The following is a 26,914-nucleotide window of genomic DNA, read 5'->3' on the forward strand; positions in this document are numbered from 1 at the left end:
TCTGCCCCAACCCAGCAAAAAAAAAAAAAAGCGTCCATGCATGACGCCGCGGGAGAGATGCTAATGGCAGAGGTCATGTCATGTCATGTCATCTTCCAAACCGCTTATCCTATATAGGGTCGCGGTGAGTTGCTGGAGCCTATCCCAGCCGTCAATGGGCGAAGGCAGACCACACCCCGAACTGGTCGCCAGCCAGCCGCAGGGCACACATAGACACTGTCACTGAGCAGGAATTGATCCCACGCTGCCCGCACACAACTCAGGCGTGTGTACCACTACACTATCAGCGGACTCTAATGGCAGAGGTTTGCTGGCTAATTTACTATTCAAATCCGCTTACCTTATGGGCACCCAACTCTGGGTCAACGGTTTGACGAACCGCTTGCCACCACATATTGTATGTGTGTAAGGAGCCGATGTTTTGACTTTATTTCTTTAGTCCTTTTTTTTTGTTTTGCCAGTCGTTGTCTACTACCCCTATTACCCACCCGCCCCCCACCCCCCCTCTCCGATGTGCGCCAATGAAGCGGCTGCGGCATTCTGTTTTCAAATTTCCTGCGGTCAAAGGCCAGCGCTCCTTCTTTTTTCCTTCTTCTTCTCCTTCTTCCTTTTCTTCTTTCCTCTGTGCGGACAGAACGTGTGCAGTGCACAGCATTCCCACCGGGGCGTTCCCGATGCAAGTACTGTACGTGCAGTTGTGTAACTAGTGGCGCGTTTGAAGCGTTCGGAGGCAATTCTTGTTGTTGGCCCGTTTCGCAGAGTAGGTTGAGATGAACTTTGGCCACCTCGCGACCACGTCACACGCATGGGGAACGATTAGTGGGCCGGGTAAAAAGTTGGCCGGGCAAGTTGGGGGTGGTCGTAATTTAGAATTTCTTTTTCATATTACAGTAATTGGCCATTGCTTTGCATTTGAATCCATTGGTAGATTAGCTCTTCCATTTTAAGAGTTGAATCAAAACTGTCATGTCATCTTCCAAACCGCGTATCCTATACAGGGTCGCGGGGAGTTGCTAGAGCCTATCCCAGCCGTCAACGGGCGAAGGCAGACTACACCCCGAACTGGTCGCCAGCCAGTCGCAGGGCACACATAGACACTGTCACTGAGCGGGAATCGATCCCACGCTGCCCGCACACAACTCGGGCGTGTGTACCACTACACTATCAGTGGACTAAATCGAAACTAATGGAATTAATTAATATTCAAGGGGATTTTTTTTCATACCCCTATACCTGTCCCTGACACCCCATAGCATCTGCCTATACGCCCCGCGAGCCGGCCGTCCAAGAGAAATAAAGTTATTAACATCCATCAGAGTTGAAAGGGTTACAAAGCTATTCCTAAAGCTTTAGGACTCCAGCGAACAATTTTGAAAATATGGAACAGTGGTGAACCGCCAGCCTACAAAAATAATCCAGAGAGCACAGAGATGACTCATCCATGAGGTCATGAAGGAACGCAGGGCAACATTTAAAGAACTGCCGGCCTCCCTCGCCTCACTTGAGTTCATGACTCGATAAGGAGGAACAAACTGGGCAGAAATGATGCCAACATTGAAAAACACCGCTGACCAAGAAGAACCCTTGTCTTGATGCTGCATGGACTGACAAGACAAAAGTTGAACTTTTTGGAAGTTGTGTCGCTCATTCCATCCGGCGTAAATTGCACACAGCATTTCAGAAAAAAGACAACATAAGAGGAGTGTGAGTCTGGGTCATTTTTAGCAAAGACGCTAATTCAGGACCTGGACAACTTGCTGTGATTGATTGAACCATTAATTCTGCTTTTCAAATGAAAATACTGAGAGAGAAGGTTTGGCCACCAGTTTGTGACCTCAAGTTGAAGCTCATTTGGGCTCTGCATCAGGACAATGATCCAAATCACACCTAAAGTCAACTTCTGAATGGCTAAAACAAAAAAACAAAACAAAATGGAGAGGCCCATTCAAAGTCTGGACTTGAATCGGATTGTGATGCTTTGCCATGACTTTAAAAAGGCTGTTCATGCTCGAGAACACTCCAGTGTTGCTTAATTAAAGCAATTCTTCAAAGCAGAGTAGTCCAAAATATCTCACAGAAGTGTGAATTGAGGTTTAAGGGGCAATTACTGTTTCACACAGGGCCAGCTAGCTTTGAATAGTTTGGTTTCCTAGTAAATAAAATTAAATCACCATTTAGAAATTGCATTTTATGTTGAGCTGGGTTATCTTTCTCTAGTATTGAACTAATAATAAACTATTATTCTAATATAATGGATTCCTACGGGGGAAAAAACCCATGAACCATGATAATTAAAAATAGAAGTCGACCCTATAATGGAAAAGATTGTGTTGAACTTTGGTTTCCACTGTATTTTGAGGCACTGTTATCTATTCACCAATATTCTCTTTCACCATGCTATGTTCCCTCTTTACTATCAATATTAAGATTGCAGCATGCAGACAAGTGGCATGACAAGCCTGCAGTCATTATTCCAATTAATATTCAAATAGGTAGTTGTTTATGTTGAGCATTAAGGGAGCTAAATTTGAGACCCCAACCTTCAAATGTCTTACAATTATTTAGTTCTGGCTTGGTGCACCTTCAAAAATGGTTACTGAAGGAATTATTCACTTGGTCAGAGTCAAGCCCTTTAATGTTCATATTACAGAACAGCGGAAAATTGGATTAAAACTGTGCATACATTTGTGTTTGAGCACATACATTCATATCTTATGTTCGTTTATGAGTCTGGAATATAATCTTTTTAAAGGCCCTCCTGAAGTCTCGGTTAAAAATAGTGTAAATGATCGGGTTCAGGCAACTGTTGCAGTATCCGATCCAGAAAAAGAGATTAAAAAGCGCATCGGGGATTGTGCATTTCTCTCTGCAGAGTGCCTGGAGACTATAAGTAAAGAAAAACGGGAACCAGCAGAGGACAAATACTCCCATCACCACTGCCAGAACGAAGGTGAATCGCTTCTCCCTCATTTGTGCCATTTTGTTTTTGGACAAAGACATCTGTCTGCTACGGAGCGGCACAGGAGAAGGGAGGAGGAGGTGATGGGAGCAGTGATCGGATGAGACCCACGATATGGAAACACAAGATGGAGGCGGAGGCTTCAACCTGCTCGCTGGTCCCTCTGCGTCCGCTCCCTCCTCCGTTTTCCTCTTCCCACCAGCTCTCCTGGAGAAGCGGAACGAAGCAGAAAACGAGGAAGATATTTTTACGTCGTCCTCCTGGCTCTTCTCCTCCAAGTTAATACTGTCCAACTCGTCTCTCTTGTGGTTGCTGCTGTTGCTCTCCATGTTGGAAGAGCTGTGTTTGTTCTCAGGCGGTTGCTTGTCCGGTTTGCGCTGGGCTTTTCCGCACTTGGCTCCAACGCCTTGGCTAGTCCTCTGGACGCCGCCGAAGCAGGTCTCAGATTGGGACGGTTGCCGCTCCACCACATTCTTAGCCACAAAAACAGTGGAGGCTCGCTGTTTAGCAACACGGTATATCTTACAGTAGACCAGTATCATGATGACTCCTGGTGCAAAGAAGGACACAAGGCAGGAGGAGAGGATGTACCACGTTTGGTTGTTGAGTAGACACTCCTGCCTCTGGGGGTCTTTGTTCTCACCAATGAAGTCCCAGCTCTCCTTTGTGTGCGCCATGAGAAGAGGTGGTGAAGAGATGATGATCGATATCAGCCACACGACACTGATCATCAGTTTAATCCGTTTGGGTGTCCGTTTGCGGTTGTAGCTGACGGCTTTGGTAACCGACCAGTAGCGATCGAGGCTGATGGCGCAAAGATGGACAATGGATGAAGTGCAAAACAAAACGTCTAGAGCCAGGTAGAAGGAGCACCAGGTGGAACCAAAATACCAGTAACCCATCACCTGAAAAAAGGAGAGAAACCAATTAGGACAAGGCACTTCCACACTTTTAATATATTGTTGCACTTGGCGATGAGGTGACACCGTCTCAACATTCACAATTGATTTGTCCTCCAGGTGAAAAAGAGGAAAGCTTTTCGCTTGTTTTGAATGAGATAAAAATAAGTTACCTAGATCATGCTTTTGTAAGTCGATTGATTTTCCTATTATCTACTGAGACAATAGAAACAACATCAGCTTTCATGGCAATTGATATGCATTAATTGTTCAGTAGGTTTATGGACTGATATGTTTAAAGTAACACTGGGCAATTATTCGACCTCAATAATTTTATTTTTTTTACAACTCTTTTGATGAAACATTGACTTACAACTAGTTAAATGGGACTTTTGTCATGCCCTGAGGGGGTCAACTTTGAGGGAGGGAGTAACCCTGGCACACACAAAAAAATACAAATGTCCCGAATTGCTTAATGGCATACGTCACTTTCTCCTTTCACTATAAGGGCGTAAGTCGATTCGAACTCCAGGCACTATTATTGGTGTCATAGCAGAAGCCCCAAAACAAACAAAAAAACAAAAGTATTGTTTGAACAAAATTAGATTCATTACCTCATCGCTATTCATCTTTCACACTAGCGCTGGAAATAGAAATGTAATTCAGTCCAACTTGCAGGCCAGCGAGAGCTCAGGATTTCACGACACTATGCACCGGAGCTCAAAGGAAATGTGGTTGACTTTTGTCAAAACACTACCGCGTTTGTCCACATGGCGCCACCATAATCAACAAAAACGGACAAATGACACAGCGTTGCTTTATGACACATAAGTGGAAGCAGAACCAAATGGTGGACAGCATCTGGCAATGGGCAGAAAGAAAATCGGAACACTATGTCGGAAGACGAAGGATGGCAAAGCAAATAAATTCTAATTACTTTATAAGAAATTGTTTAAGTCACATACAAGAAATGTTATTGCCCACAGGCAGTGAATAGCAACAATGGCCTTTCACTTGTACGGAACTTTTCACAATTGCATATAATTTGCTTGTTAATTGCCTGTTAAAATTGTTAACAAAATGGAATGGAAATGTGGTGCCAATTTAGAGAGAGAGCGAGAGTGAAAGAAACTCTGTTAAGTTCTGCAATGCCTGAAACAATTGTGGACCATTTAAGCCTAAACTGTGGGAGTTGAGCCAAAGATCAGCTGAGTAATCACAGGATGGTGTATTCAAGTGTTGAAGCAAGGTGGACCAAAAATGCTGTCAATAATAGCTCAAGGCAAGCCTTAACTTTCACGAAAAAAAAAAGATAAAATGTGCCAGGCAAGAACAGCAGCTGTGCACACCTGAAGGCAGTTGCATAATAATAGTCCTTCTACAAAATATGTACCTGATATGAGAATAAACAGTCTGATGTAAATAATATTGAAGATGACTTAAGACAGGGGTACTAATCAGAAATTTGTTCCGTCTCCACAACCAAAATGTATTAAAATACATCACCTAATTGACATAAACTGTACATCAATTAATGGTAACACAAACAGACTTGAATTCGGAACAACAAACATCATGGAAATTGCGATTTCACAATAAATTGTGTGCCTTCTTGATGATCAGTTGAACTGAATTATACTCTGATAATGGCAACTCACAAAAAATTGACGTTAGCTTTATTTTTGAAATATTCAGTTTCCATATCAAAATCAATATTTTGAGGACATACTATACTCCAAAATACTCCAACAAATCCAGGCCATTGCTTTAAAATGACATTTGTCAATATGCAGTGTGCACACACTTTCTTTCAACAAAATCATTTAAAATTAGTACACAACAAAAGTGTAGTGAGGCTAAATTTTAGATTTGAAAATGAGTGAAACACTTATATTTATAGGAGGTGTACTCATTTATGTTGAACAGTTTAACACTATAATTTACTGTCAAATAATGGTTGTAATATTTAAGTAATAGTAGTAGAAGAATAAATATTGGTGTCAGATCAGAGTAACAGATGAATATTTGTAATAATTCGCTTGGATGACCCAAACCGGGATCTGAGCCTGGCCCGCTGTCTTCATGGTATAACTTATGTTACAAACTACTTATGCAGCTTTCACAGCTGAAGTCAGCCAGGAGAAGTGTGAAATCTGGTGTTAATATAAGGATCAACCCTTTGACCTCATAAGCGTGGAACTAAATGCACAATCAGATAAATTATGATGCAAAAGAATGAGCTGATGTGCAAGTGCATAAATTAATGCATGGAATTGAGCGCTGCTGTGAAGTCTGACAAAGTGGCAATCACAATAACCAGACAGCTGACAAAACCATGTCATGTCATGTCATCTTCCAAACCGCTTATCCTATATAGGGTCGCGGGGAGTTGCTGGAGCCTATCCCAGCCGTCAATGGGCGAAGGCAGACTACACCCCGAACTGGTCGCCAGCCAGTCGCAGGGCACACATAGACACTGTCACTGAGCGGGAATCGATCCCACGCTGCCCGCACACAACTCAGGCGTGTGTACCACTACACTATCAGCGGACGCTGACAAAACCATTTGAGGGAAATGATTCAAAACCAAGTACAGAGTTTTAAATGTGTGTTCCGCGGACAAAAACTGTCAAATAATTGGGAAGAATAGTTCAAGAAATCAGTTAAACACAAAAGAAGTCCAACTGAAGGTACAAGCAATTAATATAATTACTGGATTTTGGAGAAAACTGTCAATGTCATGGCCGGATCTCAATCCACTTGAAAATCTTTGGCGGGAGTTGAAGAAAATGGTTCATGACAAGGTTTCAACCTGATGGGGTCACTTTTGTAGACCGGCTATTCACCACTGTTACATATTTAATCCGTTTGTGGATAATGGCGAAGCTTTAGGAATGGCTTTGTATCCCTTTCCAGACTGATGGATGTCAATGAATCTGTTGCAGCATCTTTTACCATGTCAAACTGTCAAATCCACTCACTTGGATGTGGGTGCACTAAACAAGTTTGGAATTGGACTGGAAGATTGGAAGTTGGGTCTCAGCTCGCTGCAGACGGCTATCGCTCACAGAGAGCCGGCAGCATGCAGGCCGATACTCCGAGCAGAGTGAAAAGCGGAGATGGAGCGGAGTCGAGAAACAACGACACAAACGGGAGAAACAAATTGATATATTTTATATTTGACGGGCCATGCAAGACAAACATTAAGACAAGACAGAAAGAAGTGGAGCGGAGAGAGGCATGAGAATAAAATGTGTGAAATATATATATATTTACTTTGGGGGCTGCACATCATTTATTTGAGTGGGCCAGGCCTCCTCTTTCCCCTGCCTGTACTCAACTTTCCAAAAAATGTGATTAGCCACAGTAAATTCACAATTTAAGAACAGGCGAAAGTATTTATTTCACACAGGGTCTGGTACCGTTGAATATTTTTTTCCTTTAATAAATAAAATCAACAACACCAAAAACAAGCATTTTTTTTTTGCTTACTTTGGTTATCTTTGTCTGTTCGTTACATTTGTTTGATTATAGTACAAATTAGTGGGGAAACTGCAAAAAGTAAGAATATAGGAAGAGGGAAAATACTTTCTCTGCACAGTACTTGATTGTTTTGCAGAATTGTAGTACACGAATCCCCCCTGCATTTGGTGAAGTGTGCACTGCATGCGCAACATGTATGGATGCACCAAAATTGGAGTATAATTCATTGGCTTGGTGATGACTTGCTGTCTGCGTAATTGAGAATCATGGGTAGAATAGGCTTACCCAACGGCGGCTTTGTGGAAGCGCAATTGTGTTTTCAAGGGCGATAATCCTGTGCTCTGACTGCAGCTGGCAGGAAATATCAAGAGTCTCCAAAGGTCTCCAATGACACCAGAAAAAGTCAATAGATTTTTATGGCTAGTCACATTTTGTGAAGAGTCGCGGAAGGGGTCGCAACATTTAAAGCGGAAGTCAACCCCCAAAAATTCTTTGCAATAATATGTTCTATGCCCCTTCACTAGTCTAATGGCATTCTCATTAATATTGCGTTTGTGGGATATGAGTTAAGCAGCAAAATCCACCCGTTTTTAGCCATCTCAGGGGGGGGCACAGTTGCTCAGGGCTCACATAACGACCACTCAACTTCCGAAAACAGGTGAGAAAGGTGAGGGACCAATCAGAACGTCTGACGGGGAAGTGAAGGCGTCTATGGTAGAGCACCGGTTGACCTCTATGAACCTGCAGGACTCACTAGCACTGTTGCCCCATGTTCCGTCACCTTCTTTTAATTTCAAGTCGCCACAGCATGTCATCCTTTACTGTCGAAGTCTACTGTTTCGTCCTTCCTACCACCAACTACACTAAAGCCTTTAAATCTATCAGCCTCCTCTTATGTCTTTCTCTCGCTCTTTTTCCTGCAGGTTCCATCCTCATTACCCATCTACCAATGTACTTACTATCTCTCCTCTAGTTGTGTCCAAACCAACTCAGTCTGCTCTCTGTAACTGCATCTCTAAAACATCTAACCTCGGCTGTCTCTCCGAGCTCATTTCTAAACTGTCTTATAAACTTTTCCCCTTCATCCTAGCAAAGACTCTTGCCTTTATTACATAAGCCATCTGACACTTTCCTCCACCCATTCTAACCTACTTGGATCCATTTCTTCACCCCCTACCAGACTCCCCATTGTGCAGCACTGTTGACCCAAAGTATTTTAAGTCCTCCACCACTTGCTATCTCTTCACCCTGCAATCTCACTCTTCCTCCTTCACCCCTCTCATTCACACACATATAAGCTGTTTTACGTCTGCTAATCTTCATTCCTCTCCATTTCAGCGCATGCCTCCACCTTTCAAAATGTTCAGCCACCTGCTTTCACTGTACATCACACAACATCTGCGAACATTATGGTCTATGAGGATTCCAGTCTAACCTCCTCTGTAGTCCGATCCATCAATATTGCAAAAAGGAAGGGGCTTAGAGCTGATCCCTGATGGAGTCCCACCTACACCTTAAACAACCCTAACCTTCATTCATACCTACAGCACACCACCACTGTTCTGCTACCCTCGTGTGGCTCATCAATTTCCTCTATACTGGTAGTTTCCACAACTCTGCTCTTAAAAATGTGCACCAGCACATGTTTCCTCCATTCCTGAGGCATCTTCTCACCCTCTACAATTCTATTGAAAAGCCTGGTCAAAAATTCCACATCCATCTCTCCTAGATGTTTCTTTACCTTCACGGGTGTGCCATCAAGACCAACCGGATTTCCATTTTTAAACTTTTTTAGTGCCTTTCTTTACTAAATTAAAACTACTAATACTTTTTTTACATCGTCTCTCACCGATACCATGAGAAAACGTAACAAGACCTAACAACACTTCAATGTGCAGACAAAAGTGGCCAAAATTCAATGTTTTGTGTAAACTTAATGCAACATGCTAAAAGAAATCCTCATACCAATGTGGTGGGTATAAATAACCCAACACTGACTCTGTTGCTTTTGGACCGATGGCCGAATTAGCTAATTCACCCAATTTGGTTTATTTGTATTTGTATCGTACTTGGTACATGCTTGTACAGCATTCATTGACTAAATTTGATCTAAAACAGGTGTCATTTATCAAAGTCTACACTCTAAAAGCAGCTGAGTCAAAAATAACCCAAATTAGGCCAACAAGAGACCGACCCAACTTTTTGAGTTAAATAAATAACCCAAAGGAATGTCATATGAATACCCCGCAAAAATACCCAATTCTGGGGGCTTGTTTTGTAGTGTCAGGCCAAAGTTTCAGCATCTTTGACACTACAAACTACAATATCTGAATAGTCAGGTGACATGAAAATGATGATAGTACAAAAATTAAAACAATTGAGGTTTTCACAGGTCAAGGTTTGCAACATACATTTCGCTGTGTTGTGTTTGTTTTCCTAGCTTTAATACATCACATGAGGATTAACGACTACGTAATTTTTTTGTATTGTAATGATAATATATATTTTTAATTATCTATTTTTTTGCATCCAGTTCTTATCCGAGCAACACATCTCATTTAAGTGAACGATGACTAAACTAAGTTACAAAACACACTCATCGATTCAGCGATCAGATGAATCGTATTTTTTTTAATCCTCACCTCATTGGCCAAGGAGAAGGGGATGACCAACGTCGCCACCAGTATGTCCGCTGAAGCCAGAGACACCAGGAAAAGATTTTGGGGAGCCCGTAAGGCACGGCTGGTAAACACGGCCACCACAACCAGCACATTTCCCACAACTGTCAGTAGGATGATGACTGTGACAACGAGCATGATGAGAACTGACACTGCCTGGGAGTGCGGAGGCAGAGGAGCAGACCTTGACGAGGAAGAGGACGCCTGACTAATATTCTCCAAAGATGTTGCGGGGACAGTGGCCATTACAGGTGACAGCACATCTCCATCCATTCTCCTTAAATCACGTCTGTATTTTTTACCCGACTGCCTTTAAATGAGACTGCCTTCTTCCAGTTTGAAAACGGCAGGAGAAGAAAGCAAAATAACCCTCCCAAAAAGTATTTGAATACAGAGGTGGTCAATGGTGGAATAGTTATCAATTTAACAAACAATTTACATCCCTACAATATAGATTAGACTTACATGTTTTAAATTCTCACAGCTATTTAGGCAGTATTGAAAGATTTGTATAAAAAAATTAAAGTAATACATTACAAAAACCAGATGTTGACTTACGAAGATTATACTTGTTTCCAGTATCACACACACAAATACACGACGGCTTTGTTAAGTTGGAACACAGTTGTAGTCCGAACAGCGTCATATCGAGTGAAGAAAGCATCTTTGGAAAGGATCGAAAGAGACAAAATGGAAAAAAAACTGGAGAAGGAAGATGAGGCAACACAAATAAATGAGGTGAATGATTGAAGCGCTGAGTGAAAGTGCTGCCGTTCTCCGATGCTCCACTGCTGGAATAAAGCAGGAGGAGAGAGGCTGAAATGAAAGAAGGAAAGAGAGGCGCGCAGTGAGGAGAGTGAGAGATGTTTGAGGAGAGTAGTGTATTCTAACATCCAGGAAATGAACAAAGAACGACGAGAGGAGTAGAGGGTGGATGGACAGATGAAAGGAATTTGACAGCACAGTATGGCACAGCTAGGAAGAGAGGGAAGAAGGAAAAAAGAGGAAGGATTCGTGGAACAGACAATGTAGACAAAAGAGGAATATAAAATAGGAGAGTTGACATGCAGAGAGGAGGGTGGAAAGTTGATGGGAAATACAGGAGCTAAGTAAGGAGGAGAGGGGGCAAATAAATTAACAGTAATACCGGATGCCCGCAATGCCTCAGCTGCATCTAGAAATTCTGTCCATAAAAGTTATGAACTGAATCTGTGACAAAGGGCAGCCTTGGCAGAGGCAAAGACTGATATCGGTGGTACAGGGAACGAACAGCCCATATCAGGAGGTTCGGGTAACCCATGCTACCGACGCACCCCCCCCCCCCCCCCCCCCCACAGAACTCCCCGAGGGACACAGCCGTCTCCAAATACACAAAACACACGTAGACTAGTTTGGCGAATTCCCATGTACCCTCGAGGACCCTGCAGAGGGTGTAGAGCTGGTCCACTGTTCCACGGCCGGGACGAAAACCACACTGCTAATCCTGAATCGGCGATTTGACTTGACGACAGACCCTCCTCTCCAGCCCAGCAACATTCTCAACCAGTGTGCTGTGGCACATTAATGTGCCGTGGGAAATTATCCGATGTCAATTATTTTGACAAAAAAAATATATTTCCTAATTTTAAAAAATGTTTTGTTTATTTATTTGTGCCAACCACATATACCAACAGGCAAAACGATAAAAAAAATCGTTTTGCTAGGTGGTGTGCCTGAGATTTTTTTTTAATGTGAAATATGTGCCTTGGCTCAATAAAGGTTGAGATACACTGCACCAAACGACCGTAATTCATTGAGGTATGTGGGCCGAGTGCAGGTGGGTTGTGTGGCCCATCACTGGGCCATAGCTATTTTGCCATCAGGAACTCCATGTTTCACAGTAGGAACAATGTTCTTTTCTTGGGAGGCTTTATGTTTGCATCATAGAGCTGATGTGCCTTGCCAAAAAAATCTAGCTTTGCCTCGTCCGTCTGTAGGACATTCGTCCAGATGCTTTGTGGCTTGTCAACGAGCAGTTTGAAAAATTCCATTCTGGATTTTTTATTATTTATTTTCAACAGTGTGGTGTCCTCCTTTATCATCTCCCAGGAAGTCCATTTTAGTTCATACAACAATGGATGGTGTGATCTCACATTGATGTACCTTGACTTTGGAGTTCAACTTTAATTTCTTTGCATGTGGTCCAGGGCTTTCTTTCACTTTATTACAGAATAGTAGTTTTTGGATAATGGGGTATTTAAAGTTATCAATATCCACGTACAGAATTGGAAAAAAAGATAATTACTGTGCAGCAATGAAAAGAAATATATTTGAGGGAAATGTGGATTAGGTGACACTGCAGTAGAGGTATATGAGTCTCTATTTGAGAGGAGCGCTTACATCCTCTGTAAGTAATGGCAACATTAAGTTTCATCCAGATTTTTCTCAGTGTTGATACTTGACGTGAGTGGCACATAGCCACTTTTTCTGTATTTCTGAGCTCAACAGAGCGAATGGTGCTATTTGTTTATTCGTTCTCCAGAAAATGTCTTTGTGGTGTCATGAGATGCATGGAGGAGGACCCAAATGCAGGGAGGCAGGAGGCGAAAATGAACTCCAATATAGAGTATTTAATTAAAAGAAAACAAAAGGCAAACAAGGCACTGGGATGGGATGGGATGGGAAAACAACAAGGATGAAAAGAAGCTAAACAAACACTGGGACTAATATGGGACTTGACTTCAGCAAATGGCAGCAACACTGGACCTGGACAAGACACAGAGGGTAGGAGGGAGCTGATTGGCTAACACCAGGGACCGGGCTGTAAAACACATGCAGGCTCAATAACCTAATGAGAGACAGACAAAGGAACACAAGGAAACCCATGAAACTAAAGTCAAAAACTAAACTCAAAAGACAGACTATGACAGAAGGCCTCATAGCATCATCGGGTCGGCACTGGAGTTGGGCAGGGAATTCTACTGTCACCCTTCCTGTTTCTACTTACGGACTGGATAATGAAGACCACCACAACAGGAAGGAACAACGGATGAGCTTGATTGTGCTGACGATCTGGCCCTCCTGTCAAACAACCACGATCACATGCAGGACAGGACCACGTAGCTCTCAACAACAACAGCCCTTGGAGCAGGCCTCAGGCTAAACAAGCAGAAGATGAATCTGATGACGATTAACAACCCTGACCACCATTCCTGTCAGCAAAGGTGTCAGACCTATGAGAGTTGTCGACTCCTTCACTTACCTTGACAACATTACCTTGACAAGCAGGGTGGCACAGACAGATATTTCACTGTCATGAAAGGCCAAGCTAGAGTATCCTTTATTATCCTGAAAAACATCTTCAACGCAAACATTCTTTGTGGCTCGGATACATGAAGAATGACAAAAGAACGACTTTACAGAAGATCCAGATATTGGCTAACAGCTATCTGAGTCGCATCTTCCGAATCAGGTAGCCGGACAAAATCATCAATAAGAAAATGTGGCAGAGAGAGAGACAGTAGAGAGACAGATCTGAGGGCGGAGGTGGGGATAGATTGGCTATACCTTACATCTATCAGCAGAAATCATCAAACGCCAGGGCCTGATGGGGAACCCCCAGGGGAAGTGTAAGAGAGAGAGGCCCAAAAACAGTTGGAGGCGAGACTCTGATGCGGGGCTAAAGAGACATGATACAAACATGGGAAGAGGTGGATTTGATAGCCCAAAACCATGTGGGAAGGTGAAGATTCGGCAAAAACCTCCCGGAGTTAATCGACAACATGAAGAAGACGCCATCATCGTAGAATGTAGATACTGTTGTGAACTTTGAAAGACACTAACTTCTGAACACCAAATCACTTATGTGGCCAATAAAGCTGATTGTAATGTTTTTATTGAAGGGGGGCAGGTAATTACACAACGCTTCATGTGATTAGAGAGCAGCTTAAACAAATGAGCTCTCTGGGTTTTGGGAGCACCTTGTTTGATTTAACCATTATCACACTCTACCTTAAGGTTTGTTGAGGGGATAATAAAGACTCTCTAAGAGGATCTCGGGCCTATGCAAATATCAAATGTCTATCACAGCCTACTATAGAATACATAAGCCTAACCCGTGGGTATGAAGAGGTAATAGAGCAGAGAAACACTATCAACACTGTTAGGTAAGGTTCTCAGGACTGCATACCTTTTATTCAATAAGAGGGTGCTCCAAGCATATCATTGGTACTTAGATATTCAGTCTCCAAACAAACATCACAGCCTTCCGCAATAATACAACTTTATACAGTATTCTCCCCTTTTAACGTCATTTCACTAAAATCTTTGATTGAAATGCCTTGTGTGGGGCCCATGGTAGTTGTTGTTGGACAATGTGGGGTACATAAGTTGATGACATCCATGCTCCTCACCCAATTATATAATTATATAATTGGGTGAGGAGCATGGATGTCATCAACATATGTCATCAACTTATGTACCCAACATTGTCCAACAACAACTACCATGGGCCCCACAAATGACTCTGGGCATGCCAACAGTTATCTCTGCTTGATTGGGTTTAGGGTTATACATATACAGTACATAGCATATAATATATTCCACTTGCTAAACCTAGACTGAGATTTGCAGTAATTTACATAATTCAATTCAATTCCATAATAAGAAAAGCAAAGTGGTAACCTCCGAGAATGGGCCAAATCAGCCTGAATCCGGTTTAACAGCACTGTACAGCTCAATAACAGACTTCAAAACAATGCAATTACTCTAACCATTAAGATGCAGATATTTTTAAATGTCTTAGATGGCCGTGTAACTGAAAGAAAAGCTATAATGCATTCCACATGCAATTTCCAACCAACCAATTTCCATTTGTAGGACAGCAGGATTACACAAAAACAGATGTGACGGGCATAGACCAACACATAGTAGATGTGCCCCCGCCACCACCACCCCCGCATACACACACCCACATTAACACACGCGGATATCAAATGACACAAATAGGATTGATTGTCTTAAAATACATAAATACGGTACATGTAATTGACAGTGAATGAGTTTTAAGTACTTCTACCTCTGTGAAAGTCTAAGTACTTTTTCCCTCGCTCTCGCCAGCGTGAACAAATACAACAGTGTGCTGGGTGTCACTTTTTCATCTGCCCCAGCTGTAGTCTCTGATCTCCTTAAAATATTTCCTGTGCCATTTTCTTCTCCCTTTCCTCGTTCTCTCCCCTGTACTGTGTCATCCCCGGCCCATTTCTTGGGTCTGCCTTTGACTGGCTCTGTGTGGCGAGTTTGCTGCTGCCAATTCTTGCGTAGCTGGTTTAGCCTTCTGCCTGAGTCCTTCCTTGAGCTCCTCCTGTGAATGGTGCTGCACTTGATGCCTCAATATACTTTGTCCCAGAGTGTAAGCAGTGCCGCAGAGGCAGCTGTGGGGCTTTTCTGTCACATATGAAGATTTGATGTGTCTCCTCAGCTCTGTGGCCATAGTGTAGCCTAGTAAAGTACATGAAGTAAAGTATATGTTTCAGTCGGTACATGGTATGTAAAGTTGCCATTTTTAACCTGTTATCTTGTTTGGTTGCTTTTTAATCAACTGCCTTGCGCTGCCATTAGTATAGTCAAATACAGTGGCTTGTCAAAGTATTTAGCCTATTTGAACCTTTTGCCACATTCCAGGCTTCAAACAAAGACATTAAATTGAACTTTTTGTGAAGAATCAACACCAAGTGGGACACAGTTGTGAAATGGGCTGAAATTTATCCATCCATGTATTATTTGCACTCATACGATATTTTAAACAGCTCTTAGAAATAAAAAAAGAAAAGTGGGACATGCAATATTATTTAGCCCCTTTACTTTTAGTGCAACCAACTCACTCCAGAAGTTCCCTGAGAATATCTGAATGATCAAATTGACCGAAATGACTGATGACAGAGTCCTCCTGAGTGTAATCAATTTGAGTACGTATAAATGCACCTGCTCTGTGGTAGTCTCAAAGCAATCAGTTCAAGCAGTCATATTGAAATGGAAAGAGTATGAGACCACTGCAAGCCTACCAAGATCAGAGATTCAGCCAAGGAGCCCATGATCCCTCAGGATGAACTGCAGAGTTCCACAGCTGAGGTGTGGAATATGTCCATGGTACTATTAGTCTAACTATTAGTAACTACCTGTATTTGTCGCACACGTCACAAATCTGGCCTTTATTGGAAGATTGACGAGAAGAAAACCATTTCTCAAAGACAAACATAAAACATCCCATTTGAAGTTTGCTAAGCCACCTGGGAGCCACAGCAAGCACGTAGAAGAAGGTGCTCTTGCAAGATGAGACCAAAGTGGAACTATTTGGGCTAAATGCATATGTTTGTCGTAAAAGTAACATTGCACAACACCCTAAAAACACCATGCCCTTTGTCAAACATGGTGGTGGCAGCATCATGGTCTGGGGCTGCTTTTCTTCAGCAGGGACAGGGAAAATAGTTAGACTTGATGGGAAGATGGGTGGAGCCAACAACAGGGCCATTTTGGAAGAAAACATGTTGGAGTCCACAAAAGACCTGAGACTGGGACAAATGTTTGCATTCAAACAAGACAATGACCCAAAACATAAAGGGAAATCTACAATGGAATGGTTCAAAATTAAGCATTTCCAGGTATTAGAATGGCCAAGTCAAAGTCCAGACCTCAATCCAATTGAGAATCTGCCGAAAGATCTGAAAACTGCTGTTCACAAACCCTCCGTCTCTAACCTAACTGAGCTGGAGCTGTTTTGCAAGGAAGAATTGGCAAACATTTCAGTCTCTAGATATGCAAAACTGATAGAGACTTAACCCCAAAGACTTGCAGCTGTAATGGCAGCAAAAGGTGTTTCTACAAAGTATTAATTTAGGGCAGCCGAATAATTTTCCACACCCCACTTTTCATTTTTTTATTTGTTAAAAAAAAAGGTTTAAAATATCGTATGAATTTCGTTCCACTTCATGATTGTATCCCACTTGGTGTTGATTCTTCACACACACAAATTTTTTTTTATATCTTTATGTTGGATGTCTGAAATGTGGTGAAAGGTCAAAAAGTTCAAGGGGGGTCGAATACTTCCTCAAAAATGTAGTTGATTGTCTCTTGACAAGCAGGGCAGTGCAGAAATGTTTTGATAGCCACATTCTCTCCACATTTGTAATCCAAGCATTCAAAACAAGGCAGAAAGAAAAGTTAAAAAAAAATAAAATACACAATACTTTTGATAATTTTGATAATGCTGTCTCTTTCAGTTGGCAAAGTAGTGCTGGCAAAAATATTTGAAAGCAAAGAAAAGTCTGCCTCTTGTGCTTCATTTTGCTTTGCTTTTCTTTTCCTTGTTTGTGCAGCACTTATTACAGTTCTTTGTAGATGATCTGGGAGCTAATGTTTGGTTTTGTGAACAACACAGTATATCAGGTTTCATTTTCATGCGGACCATCGTGTGAAGAAAACATTTAATTTCATTATTACTCTATTGTTTTTCCCATTTCAGATCTCCTTACCCACAGGTATCAAACTCAAGGCCCGGGGGCCATACCTGGCCCCCCACATCAAGTGTGGCCTGCGAAAACAAATACTGTGTCGGAAACGTCCATGACCCTTGCCAAAATCTGGACCATAATTTCAAATTGTCATGTGTAATAAATAATGCAGATATTTTGCAATATTTTTTGTTACACTTTTTAAAGTATAATTCACAAACTATTATCTTTGACTTCTGACTAGCAGATATGGGCACTTGACCCTTTTTTGCTGGTTCGTCCTCCGTCCGCGACCTGGGTACCATTCCGTCCTCGTCCCTCCGTCCTTATTCATAGAAATAACCGTCCTCCAACCCCGTCCGTCCTTGTCCTTTTAAAGCGTTTCCGTGCACTCATCAATATTATTTAAAGCTCATTAGCTGACTAATTTCCTATGCAATTCCACTTACCGGCTGGGAGCATCGTGAGTGGATTAAATTGTTTATAACCAAGATAGCAGCTAAATGCTGTCAACTTCACGCATGTTGGTCACCTGACCAGAGCCCACTAGGGGATATCCCGATAATATTTAAGATTTCTTTAAAATGCAATACTCGACAATACTAGAGGGACGGACGAAAACCCACTTCCGTCCATGCTTAGTCCACCCTTTTTAAAAGACTTCTCATCCTCCGTCTGTAGGTCCGTCCACAAAATGGGTGTACGTTGGACCGTTCCGTCCCTGGGACGGAATGCCCATCTCTGTAAACGAGTGAGACATCAATGTGTTGTGTATATGTATGGCAAGACAATTAAACATTTATTTGGTTTCACCATAATAACAGCCCAATGAGGGAAGCCAAAACTACAAAGCGGCCCGTGACAAAAAATTGTTTGACCACCCTTTTTTAACAGTTTAGGAGATATTTGTAACACAAAGCGTTGATGGTCATACTGTATTCATATTTGTGTTATTCAGGAATATTGCACAAAAATAAGAAATCTTGCTTATTCCTTCCTGTTTACAGAAGCAAAAGCTCTATGTTGTATTAGAGCAGAGTTTCCCCAAATTTGGCAGCTCAAAACCCAAAATAAAAATGGGGTGCTCACCAGAAACCTAATGTTATATTTACACGTTTTTCCGGGTGGCCACGGCACCGTACTTTGCCTGAAACTTAGTTCGGCACGGGATTTAGACCAATTCTTTCAACGTATTAAGGTTTGGCTGAGTTTTCTCACAGTCTATCACATGCAACTAAGATAGGGGAAAGGGCTTCTGAGTAGCGGGGCCTCAAACACGCTACGGTTCAGCCGCCGGTCGACCACGGATGCCAATATGTTCTGATGAGGGCTGTCACATTTCTCAAGCTTTGATCAAATCTAAATGTGTTATAAAATTGACGCCCTTTTCTTTTATTATCAAGGTTTGGATAATTATAAACTCATCTACCATATTTTTGGATGGCCTTGAATGCAAATGTGTGAGGCATAAAATATCAGTAACGCCTTCTTAGTGAAGAATTGTTGTTTTATGCTTACACAGCATAAATGTTTCTGCAGCTAACATGCTATCCAGTTGTGCCCTTTCCATTCAGATGTGCAGCAAGAAACATCCGCAGCTGACTTAGCGAGATAAACAACGCTGGGTGGGCGAGGGGGCCGAGGGTTTGAAACGGGTCATTCATAAAATTAAAGACGAACAGTTGATGTTCTACCATGGCCCGACAATGCTATTGTCAGGAGTTGGCGTGGAGGAGGACCCAAAAGTAGGGAGGGCAGGTCCCAAAAATCGAGTGTAAAAAAAAAAGTATTTAATCTAAAGAAAACAAAAAGGGAAACAAGGTACTGGGATACTACTAAAGAGGAAGACAACAAGGATCAGATGAAACTAAAAAAAAAAACACTTGACTTTGACCTGACAAAATACAACAAACTGACAAGGACTAAACGAAAAATTGACAAGACAAGAGGAACACCTGGACAAGACACAAAGGGTTGGAGGGAGCTGATTGGCTAACACTATGGACTGCGATGACAACCACAGGTAGACCCACTAACCCAACAAGACAGATAAAGAAACACAAGGAAAAGCATGAAACTAGTCAAAAACCAAACTCACAGCCACACCATGACAGCTACGGTTCAAATATATCATTTAGTTATCCATTACTTTTAGGACACTTTTGTTGATCCGCATATTGAAGCTCCTTGAGTCAATACTGGCTTTCAGTGTTCCCTATTTGATTGAAACTTTTTCCACAGTGCTGACAGATGTGAGATTTCTATCCGTGAAGCTTCATGTGATTCCTCAGAGAACCAAAGTTTGCCAGCAGCTTGGGGCAGAGGGTACACTGCAACTGAGAGAGAAATCCCAAATATAGATCTTTTTCCTCTTCATATAATTTTTGTTTTGAAAGTACACGACAGTCTGACTCCATGACAGTTAATCTTGAGATGGTACAACACATGAAAGATGTAAACATTTGAGATGAGAAGTCCAGAGTTCAATATTATTTTACTGAGGAAAAACTAGTAATGAGCTTGTAATATTGAGGAAGTGCTCTTTTGAAAATGTCATCATAAAAACACCTTGGGAGGCTGTGGGTAAATGAATCTGCTGCAGTGAAGGAGGTGGTAGTTTCGCAGCGAGGAGCGATGTCCAAATGCCTTTCCGCAGTGCTCACAGACATGTGACTTCTCTCCTGGATGCATGGGCAAGTGCTCATGCAGGTCCTGCTTCAGGCCATAGGTCTCATCGCAGTGAGGACAGGAAGACGGACACTCCTCATGGTGGCTCAACTGTAGAGATTACACTGTTACTAATGGCAGTAGTACATACAGTGCACACACGAACAGCCAACATCTTAAGTTAAACACGCACAATATAATATAGATCTAATGCCAAATCTGTATCAAAAATCTTGTGATCAATCATGTTAGAGAGCCATTTTTATGTTTATCCAAACATAGAACGAGGCAGGAATCACGAAGGAATGTCGAGGAAAGAAAAATGGTTTGATACAGTGATCCCTCATTCATCGCAGTTAATGGGGGGACAGAACCCCGCGCGATAGTTGAAAAGCCGTGAAGTACCGTCGGACTTATTATTATTATTATGATTATTATTATTATTTTTTATGATATTTATTGTACAGTTTTATTTTGGGGGGATTTGCGCCTCTGTTACGCTGTTGCAAACGCCGACATGGTTCCCACACTTCTAAATACTTGTTAAACAATCAATTTAATTTTAAAAATGCAAAATGAATAATAAATACCAAGCTGCAGGCTGTGATCAGAATTCAGCTTCAACCACGGCAGCTGACGATCACGACGGAACGCTAAAAACGACCTTAAAGTTTTCATTTCATAAAATTGACTTACCTTAACTAGAATGCCCTAGTGTAATTTATCCAATCCCGCACTTTAAAACGCTTGTCGTCATCGTGAAAAATGAAAGTAAAAACGGCTGCTTCTTCCTCTTCTTCTTCTTTGCATGGCCATCAGAGGGTAATCATGCATTAACTTTATCTCTGCACAATAACATCAATAAAGTCCTTTGGATAAAATGCAACTCGGGATTGTAGTTAAGGTAAGATGTTTTAAGGCAACCTCAGACAAAACTAACAAACACTTTCACACTTTATTTGGCGATGTCTAATGCCGTTGGCCGGCCGGGAGCGCGCTGCACTGCGCTCATGACATATAAACACAGCTGTTGTACTGTACTATCCGATTTTTACAAAACTTTATTAGAGCAAACACATATTACAGAAACGGAGGAGAAAGTATCCGGCTTGGCTGATTAAATCAACGGCACATTTGAATAGTGGACGAGAGGCTGCGATGATGCGCACCCAGTCACAGTGGAAAAAATAAATCCACTTGTGCCCTCGTTGGTCGAGCTTGCGCTGGGAACCAGTCACCGCCTTTTATGGGTGCCTGCGTGTATGTACAAAGCCTCAGAGTCAACTCATATCTTTGACACAATGCCTCTTACAATAGCTGCCGATATGGCTGTGTTGTTTCATTTTTAACTCATGAATGCTTCTGAAAAATCCAGGATGCACCGAGGGCGCGAAAGTTGAAGCGCGAAGTAGCGAGAGATCACTGTATACTATAAGTGGAACTGAATGTTGCAGTTACATTGCCATAACGGTGTTTTTATTTTGAGCAGCATATTTTGCAAACGTCCCAAAACAAAACAAAAAATTCACAATTTAATGCTTAAATATTTTAATACTTATTTCATTTATTTTGATTGAATTAGACCTGTGTATTGATGTATTTCTAGATTGAGCTAGATAAATATCTAATTTAACTTCACGTTTGTTAAACTGTCCTTTTTAGGGTAACTAGTCATACACCATTGCAAACTAAATTGCAAAAAAAAAACCTCTTTACAACAGTGTCCCAAAAAAATGAGAATAATCCATTATCCTTACAAAGCTATGACTTTTTTTTTTATAACAAATGTACTAGGTGTGTAAGATAAGTTTCAGGATTGACATGAAAAACGGAGTGAGTCAAACACAAACTACGAGTTTTCCCCTTTGATGTGGGGCAGACGTTCAACAGACGTTCAACCAACACATATCCAAAGAAATCTGGCGGCGTTTGCTTTGTTCAGTGCACATGAACAGCCAAGAGTTGTGGCTTCTTCACCATGAAAGCACACCTGCTCACAATTCCCTTGAGCATCTGACAGTTCCCGGCCAAAAAGAACATTGCCGTACTGGCACAACCTCCTTACCACTTTTTCTCAACGGGGTCATCAAGGGCAGCTGTTATGAAGATCTGGATGCCACCAAGATGGCCGTGATGATGGAGCTGAGGTGTTATAAGGAAGAATCCTTCCACGGGGGCATTAAAGTGTGGAAGAAAAAGATGGAAAAGTGCGCTAAAGTTCAGGCTGATTACTTTGAAGAGGTGTAGTTTGGATTTGAAATACAGTATATCTTTTGTGACACCAGTCCTGAAACCTTTCTGGCACACCTTGTAGAATGTCATAAAATACTGTTGATGTGCCTGATGTTTGGGCCAGTCAATGCATTATTTCATCCACAACAGTTTTTTTTAAACTATATTTCTACTCCGCATGATGACCAAGTGTGGAAAAAACAACAACAACTAAAAGTCCAGAATAGATAATACTGCAAATGTGTGTAGATAAGGCAATGCTATTAAGAAGTTTTCAGAGCTAGGCACTTGACCCTTTTTTGCAGGTCCGGCTGCAACCCTCCACCCTTGACCTGGGTACCCTTCCGGCCTCGACCCCTGCCCTTATTCATAAAAATTATCACCCATATCATGGATATCATGCCTGCCACAACCATAAAGGGATCGAGATAACTAGAAGATGCATTTAATTTTATTGCGAAAACGATCTGGAAGGTGGCGGCTAAGGGGGAACGTGGTTGAGTAGCTTCTTTACACACACATACGTGACATAACACCCGCGCCACTGCCAAACTAGCTTGCTTTGCAGCAGCAACAAGCTGTGTGGCGCGTACTCTCCTCTGGGGCAAACTGTATGCCATCGCAACATGTGACATAATAGACCGATCAGCGCAGCAACAATTCCTGATGTGTGCGTGGCATGTGTTGCAGACCTGTCGCCAACAGCACATTGCTTTGGTCATGTGAATCAATGCGACAGTTGTCACTCGCGCCGACGCGTTAGTTGAAAGAAGCCTAAAAAGAAGCCTTTCACCGAGTAGGCTGAAATGAAATTTAGCCGCCTCGCGGCCACGTCCAGCGCATGTGGGCCGATTGGTGGGCCGGACTAAAATCCACTTCCGGCCATGCTTAGTCCAGCCCTTTTTTAAAATTTGTCAGCCACAACACCCCGCCCCAAAAATGGGCATCCGGCCGGGCCGGAGGGTCCGACCGGTCTGGCCCTGGGACGGACTGCCCAGCTATGGAAGTTTGTATTGATGTGATTTCAACTTCAGATGTGTTTTCTGTGGTGTTTGAATTTAGCATTACTTTGAAACACATCTGGTGGAAATGTCATTCTCATCTGAATTGAATGAATATTGTACATCGGTTTATTGAATGGCGACACTGTGAAAAGACAAGTATATTCATCAATGGCAGTGAATGAGTTAATGAGCTTCTAAAAGATGCATTAATCTGAATCCTACCCGGTGGCCCTCAAAGGCCTCAGCAGAGGTACAGTTTTGGCCACAGTCCGGACAGGTGAAGGGCTTCGTCTCTGTGTGACTAAACTGACGTTCTCTTAAAGCGGAAGTCAACCCAAACATATTTTTTTCAAGAATATATTCCCAGCAGGCCCACTAGTTGAAACACGGCATTCTGATTTTGCCTTTGTGGAATATAAATTAAGCAGCAAAATGCATTCATTTTTAGCTCTCTTTGGGGGCGGCCATTTTGACTTCTGACGACTAAAAATGACATCACAACTGCTCACAACGACCAATCACGGCTGACCTGTTTTCTGAGTCTGAGCCGTGATTGGTCGTTGCAAGCAGTTATGATGTCATTTTCAGTCGACAGAAAACAAATTGGCCGCCCCCAGGGATGGCTAAAAACGAGTGGATTAACACTTATTCCACAAACGCAATATCTATCAGAATGCACTGTTTCAACTAGTGGGCTTGCATAGAACATATTCTTGGAAAAAATATGTTGAATTGACTTCCCCTTTAAGTGGGCAATCTGCTAGAACTTCTTCCCACAGCCGGAACACCTGTAACGCCTCTCTCTCACCTCTGGGCACCAAGTGGAAGCTTCAACTGTCGCATTTGCTACTCTAACAGCCACGGCATCAGAATGTGATGTTGCCATGGAAACCACTGCTTCTGCAGAGGGCTTTGCAACCTCTGCGAGACTCTCCTGCCTGTCTGTATGTTTGCATGGGTGTGGGTGGACAGAGAGTTGTTTTACTCGGCTGCTCTGACAGTGAAGCCAGGCGAGATCTGCGATGGACAGGGAGAGTTGGGTCACCTAAGGTTCTCGGTCTGTCTCTAGAGTTCAACTTTGTCCAGAGTGTCAACTGCAGTCAAGGCAAGGTCGGTGCTGACGTTGTGGACATTTGATGTCAAAACAATATTGGCTGTTTTAGCTATTTTAGCTGTTAGGACCAAGTGAGAGTTCATGAGGTTCCTTCATTTGTCTTTCCTCTTCATCTGTCTTGTCATCTAATTGTCTTTCCTCCGTAATCTGTGGGTTGGGCACAGCCATTTCTGGATCCCTTAATTGTTCCACTGGGTAATCTGAAAAAGTAGTTTGAAATAGTTAGTTGGCTAGAAATTGAAAATATTTAGCCACTTAAATGTGTTATTTCTAGCCTAATAATCGCAGATAATTGAAAAGCATGGAGCATTTTTTTGCCGATGAGTCCACTAAATGGGCCACTGATCCGCTACACTAATTGCGAAGTGTAATTCGGTGGTTTAGTGACGAAGCGCTGCCTCCAGTAGTCAAAATAAATGAATGAGTTTCATTTGTCATTATGGGGCTTTTTTTTTTTTTTTCACACACTTTCGGCTGCTGTTAGCCTTGTCACAACCAACTATAGCTACATCCCCAGCCATCCTAGACCTACTCAGGCATTGGGTCCCCAGTAAATGAGGCGGGGTGGGCAGTGGCTCATTTGCATGAGACCAGACCGTCCCCTTAAAACAGGCTAAATCTAGCAAGGAAAAAAAACGTGTGGAAAGTATACTGTACTTTTGAACTTTCCTGTAGTTTTGAAAAGACACACAAAAAAAAATACTCTATGATCTTCATGAAATTTTAAAAACAGCTGAACTGTATGTTTTATGTTGGACTGCCGAATAAAGCGGCAAATGAATGTAAACCATTTCGGGTTTGACTTTCTGTGTATATGGTTACATCTTACATTTAGTTTTATTGTATCATGATTTGAAATCTACTGCAACCAATAAGCAACCAAAGCAAATTTTGCTCTAGCTGAAACTGTTCAATATAGTTGCATCCCATAATTATTCGAGAGATTCTTTGTTTGAATCGGCATGTTATCAAAACAAGGAGTTAATAATACAAGCTTGGTTTTTGGTGAGAGACGCTGCAGGAGATTTTAGTGTATCCTTTGTACTGTCTCATCAATCCCCGCACAGGAAAGAACCCTTGAACCAGAGACAATAAAGGATTAGCGGAATGGGAGAGGATAATTCCTTCGACAAATGACACGAATGGGCCTCAGCTTTTCATTCTAATTCAGTGTTTTCATTTAATTGTGGGTAATTTCATGTTTTCCAGATATGATTCAGTCTCCAATTACCGGTAGTCATTTTCACGGAAATGTTTTAAAGAATTTCAGCTGACTAGAGCAATTCTTCGTTGTCTATACATACTAATGGGTCTTATCATTGAGCCATTTTGTGACACATTAATTTTGCTGAACGTGTGATTATGATGATACGTGAAAGGATATTACCTCCCTTTACAGCAATTCCATTAACCGTACAAAAGAATATGAAATTGCAGCATTAGCACAAGCTTGTAACGTAGCAGAATTTAGTTGTTCTCACTAAAGTCAGACAGGAGTGGCCAGATGTTTACACAGTCTTATTATGGGCAGCAAAGCCTGATTTATTTGTGGTCTTTATTTCATGGACACTGATTCCAGCCAAATGTCTCCTTGTAACTACAATCAACACTGTGTCGTATCCAATTACTTCTTTGCAGTCCTACAGAGATGTTCTGTGCATCAAGTCTCTCTCTGCATCATTTCTTCCATCAGTTTCACCACCCAACAACAATTCCGTTCCTGGCTGGATCTGATGACACACACGCAAACACACCCCCACACACTTGCCCACACACATCACTGCACACATGCATTGCACTGCTACATTGTGCGGAGCTTTGCTTTGCAACTGGCAGGCAAAACTGTGGAAGAAAAAAAAAGCAACTTTTTTTTTTCTTCTTTTTTAAGTCTACAAATAGGTGCTTATAGTGCAAATGGAGTGTGGAGAAAATTGTTTCTGGGGATGCAACTGTGCTCAAATGTAGCAAGGGTTGCACAGCTGTAAAATAATTGAAATGGCTCTATGTGATATAATATGTAGTTGCTCAGTGCCATACACTAATTTGAACCATAAACGCTTTATTTGTGCCCCATGGCTCAACACAGCATGACTCCACTTAGTTCTATCTGTTTACTCGCAGATAATAAAAAAAAAATGCTTTTTTGTTTTCCATCAACCAGTACACATGCAGCAGGTAAAAGTGCCGGCACTCTGTGTCTAACAGATGAAGAGAGCTATGGTGATATACACAAATTAGTGGCGAGGAAAAACCCTGACATAGGCCTGTATATGCATTGAGAGGAGGAAAGCTGCACTATGGCTTTCTGTATACTGACAATCCTTACTTTGAATATCAATCATGCTGCTGTACTAATTCACTGTTTGCCATTGTTGTACACTAGAGCTGTGT

The 26,914-nt window shown here is 42.0% G+C and overlaps 1 protein-coding gene and 1 pseudogene across 2 annotated transcripts; both read right to left on the reverse strand.

The window, feature by feature from the left end:
• Positions 1-526: 526 nt before the first annotated feature.
• LOC147150480 (alpha-2Db adrenergic receptor-like) lies at positions 527-10,885 on the reverse strand. 2 transcript variants are annotated; one of them, XM_086026655.1, is made up of 3 exons: positions 10,204-10,885; positions 9,984-10,083; positions 527-3,864 (listed from the first exon to the last, which is right to left on the reverse strand). In XM_086026655.1, the coding sequence occupies exons 1-3, from the start codon at positions 10,290-10,292 to the stop codon at positions 2,713-2,715; spliced, it is 1,341 nt and encodes a 446-aa protein (XP_085882781.1). In that variant the 5' UTR covers positions 10,293-10,885; the 3' UTR covers positions 527-2,712. The 2 variants fall into 2 exon arrangements, with proteins under 2 accessions (XP_085882781.1, XP_085882780.1); XM_086026654.1 differs by having other exon boundaries at positions 9,984-10,885.
• A 4,186-nt stretch (positions 10,886-15,071) lies between these two features.
• Positions 15,072-26,597, reverse strand: LOC147150481 (uncharacterized; annotated as a pseudogene).
• Between the last annotated feature and the right edge of the window lie 317 nt (positions 26,598-26,914).

The sequence above is a fragment of the Filicampus tigris genome, chromosome 3, assembly GCF_054856515.1.
Source record: "Filicampus tigris isolate MCC_2025a chromosome 3, RoL_Ftig_1.0, whole genome shotgun sequence".
Classification (NCBI taxonomy): Eukaryota; Metazoa; Chordata; class Actinopteri; order Syngnathiformes; family Syngnathidae; genus Filicampus; species Filicampus tigris.

Excerpts from the sequence above, each read along its gene's own strand:
- LOC147150480 (XM_086026654.1), bottom strand. The coding sequence starts at position 10,292 with ATGGATGGAGATGTGCTGTCACCTGTAATGGCCACTGTCCCCGCAACA. Across the intron at positions 3,865-9,983 it reads CCTTCTCCTTGGCCAATGAG|GTGATGGGTTACTGGTATTT; the intron begins GTGAGGATTAAA and ends TCCTTTTTTCAG.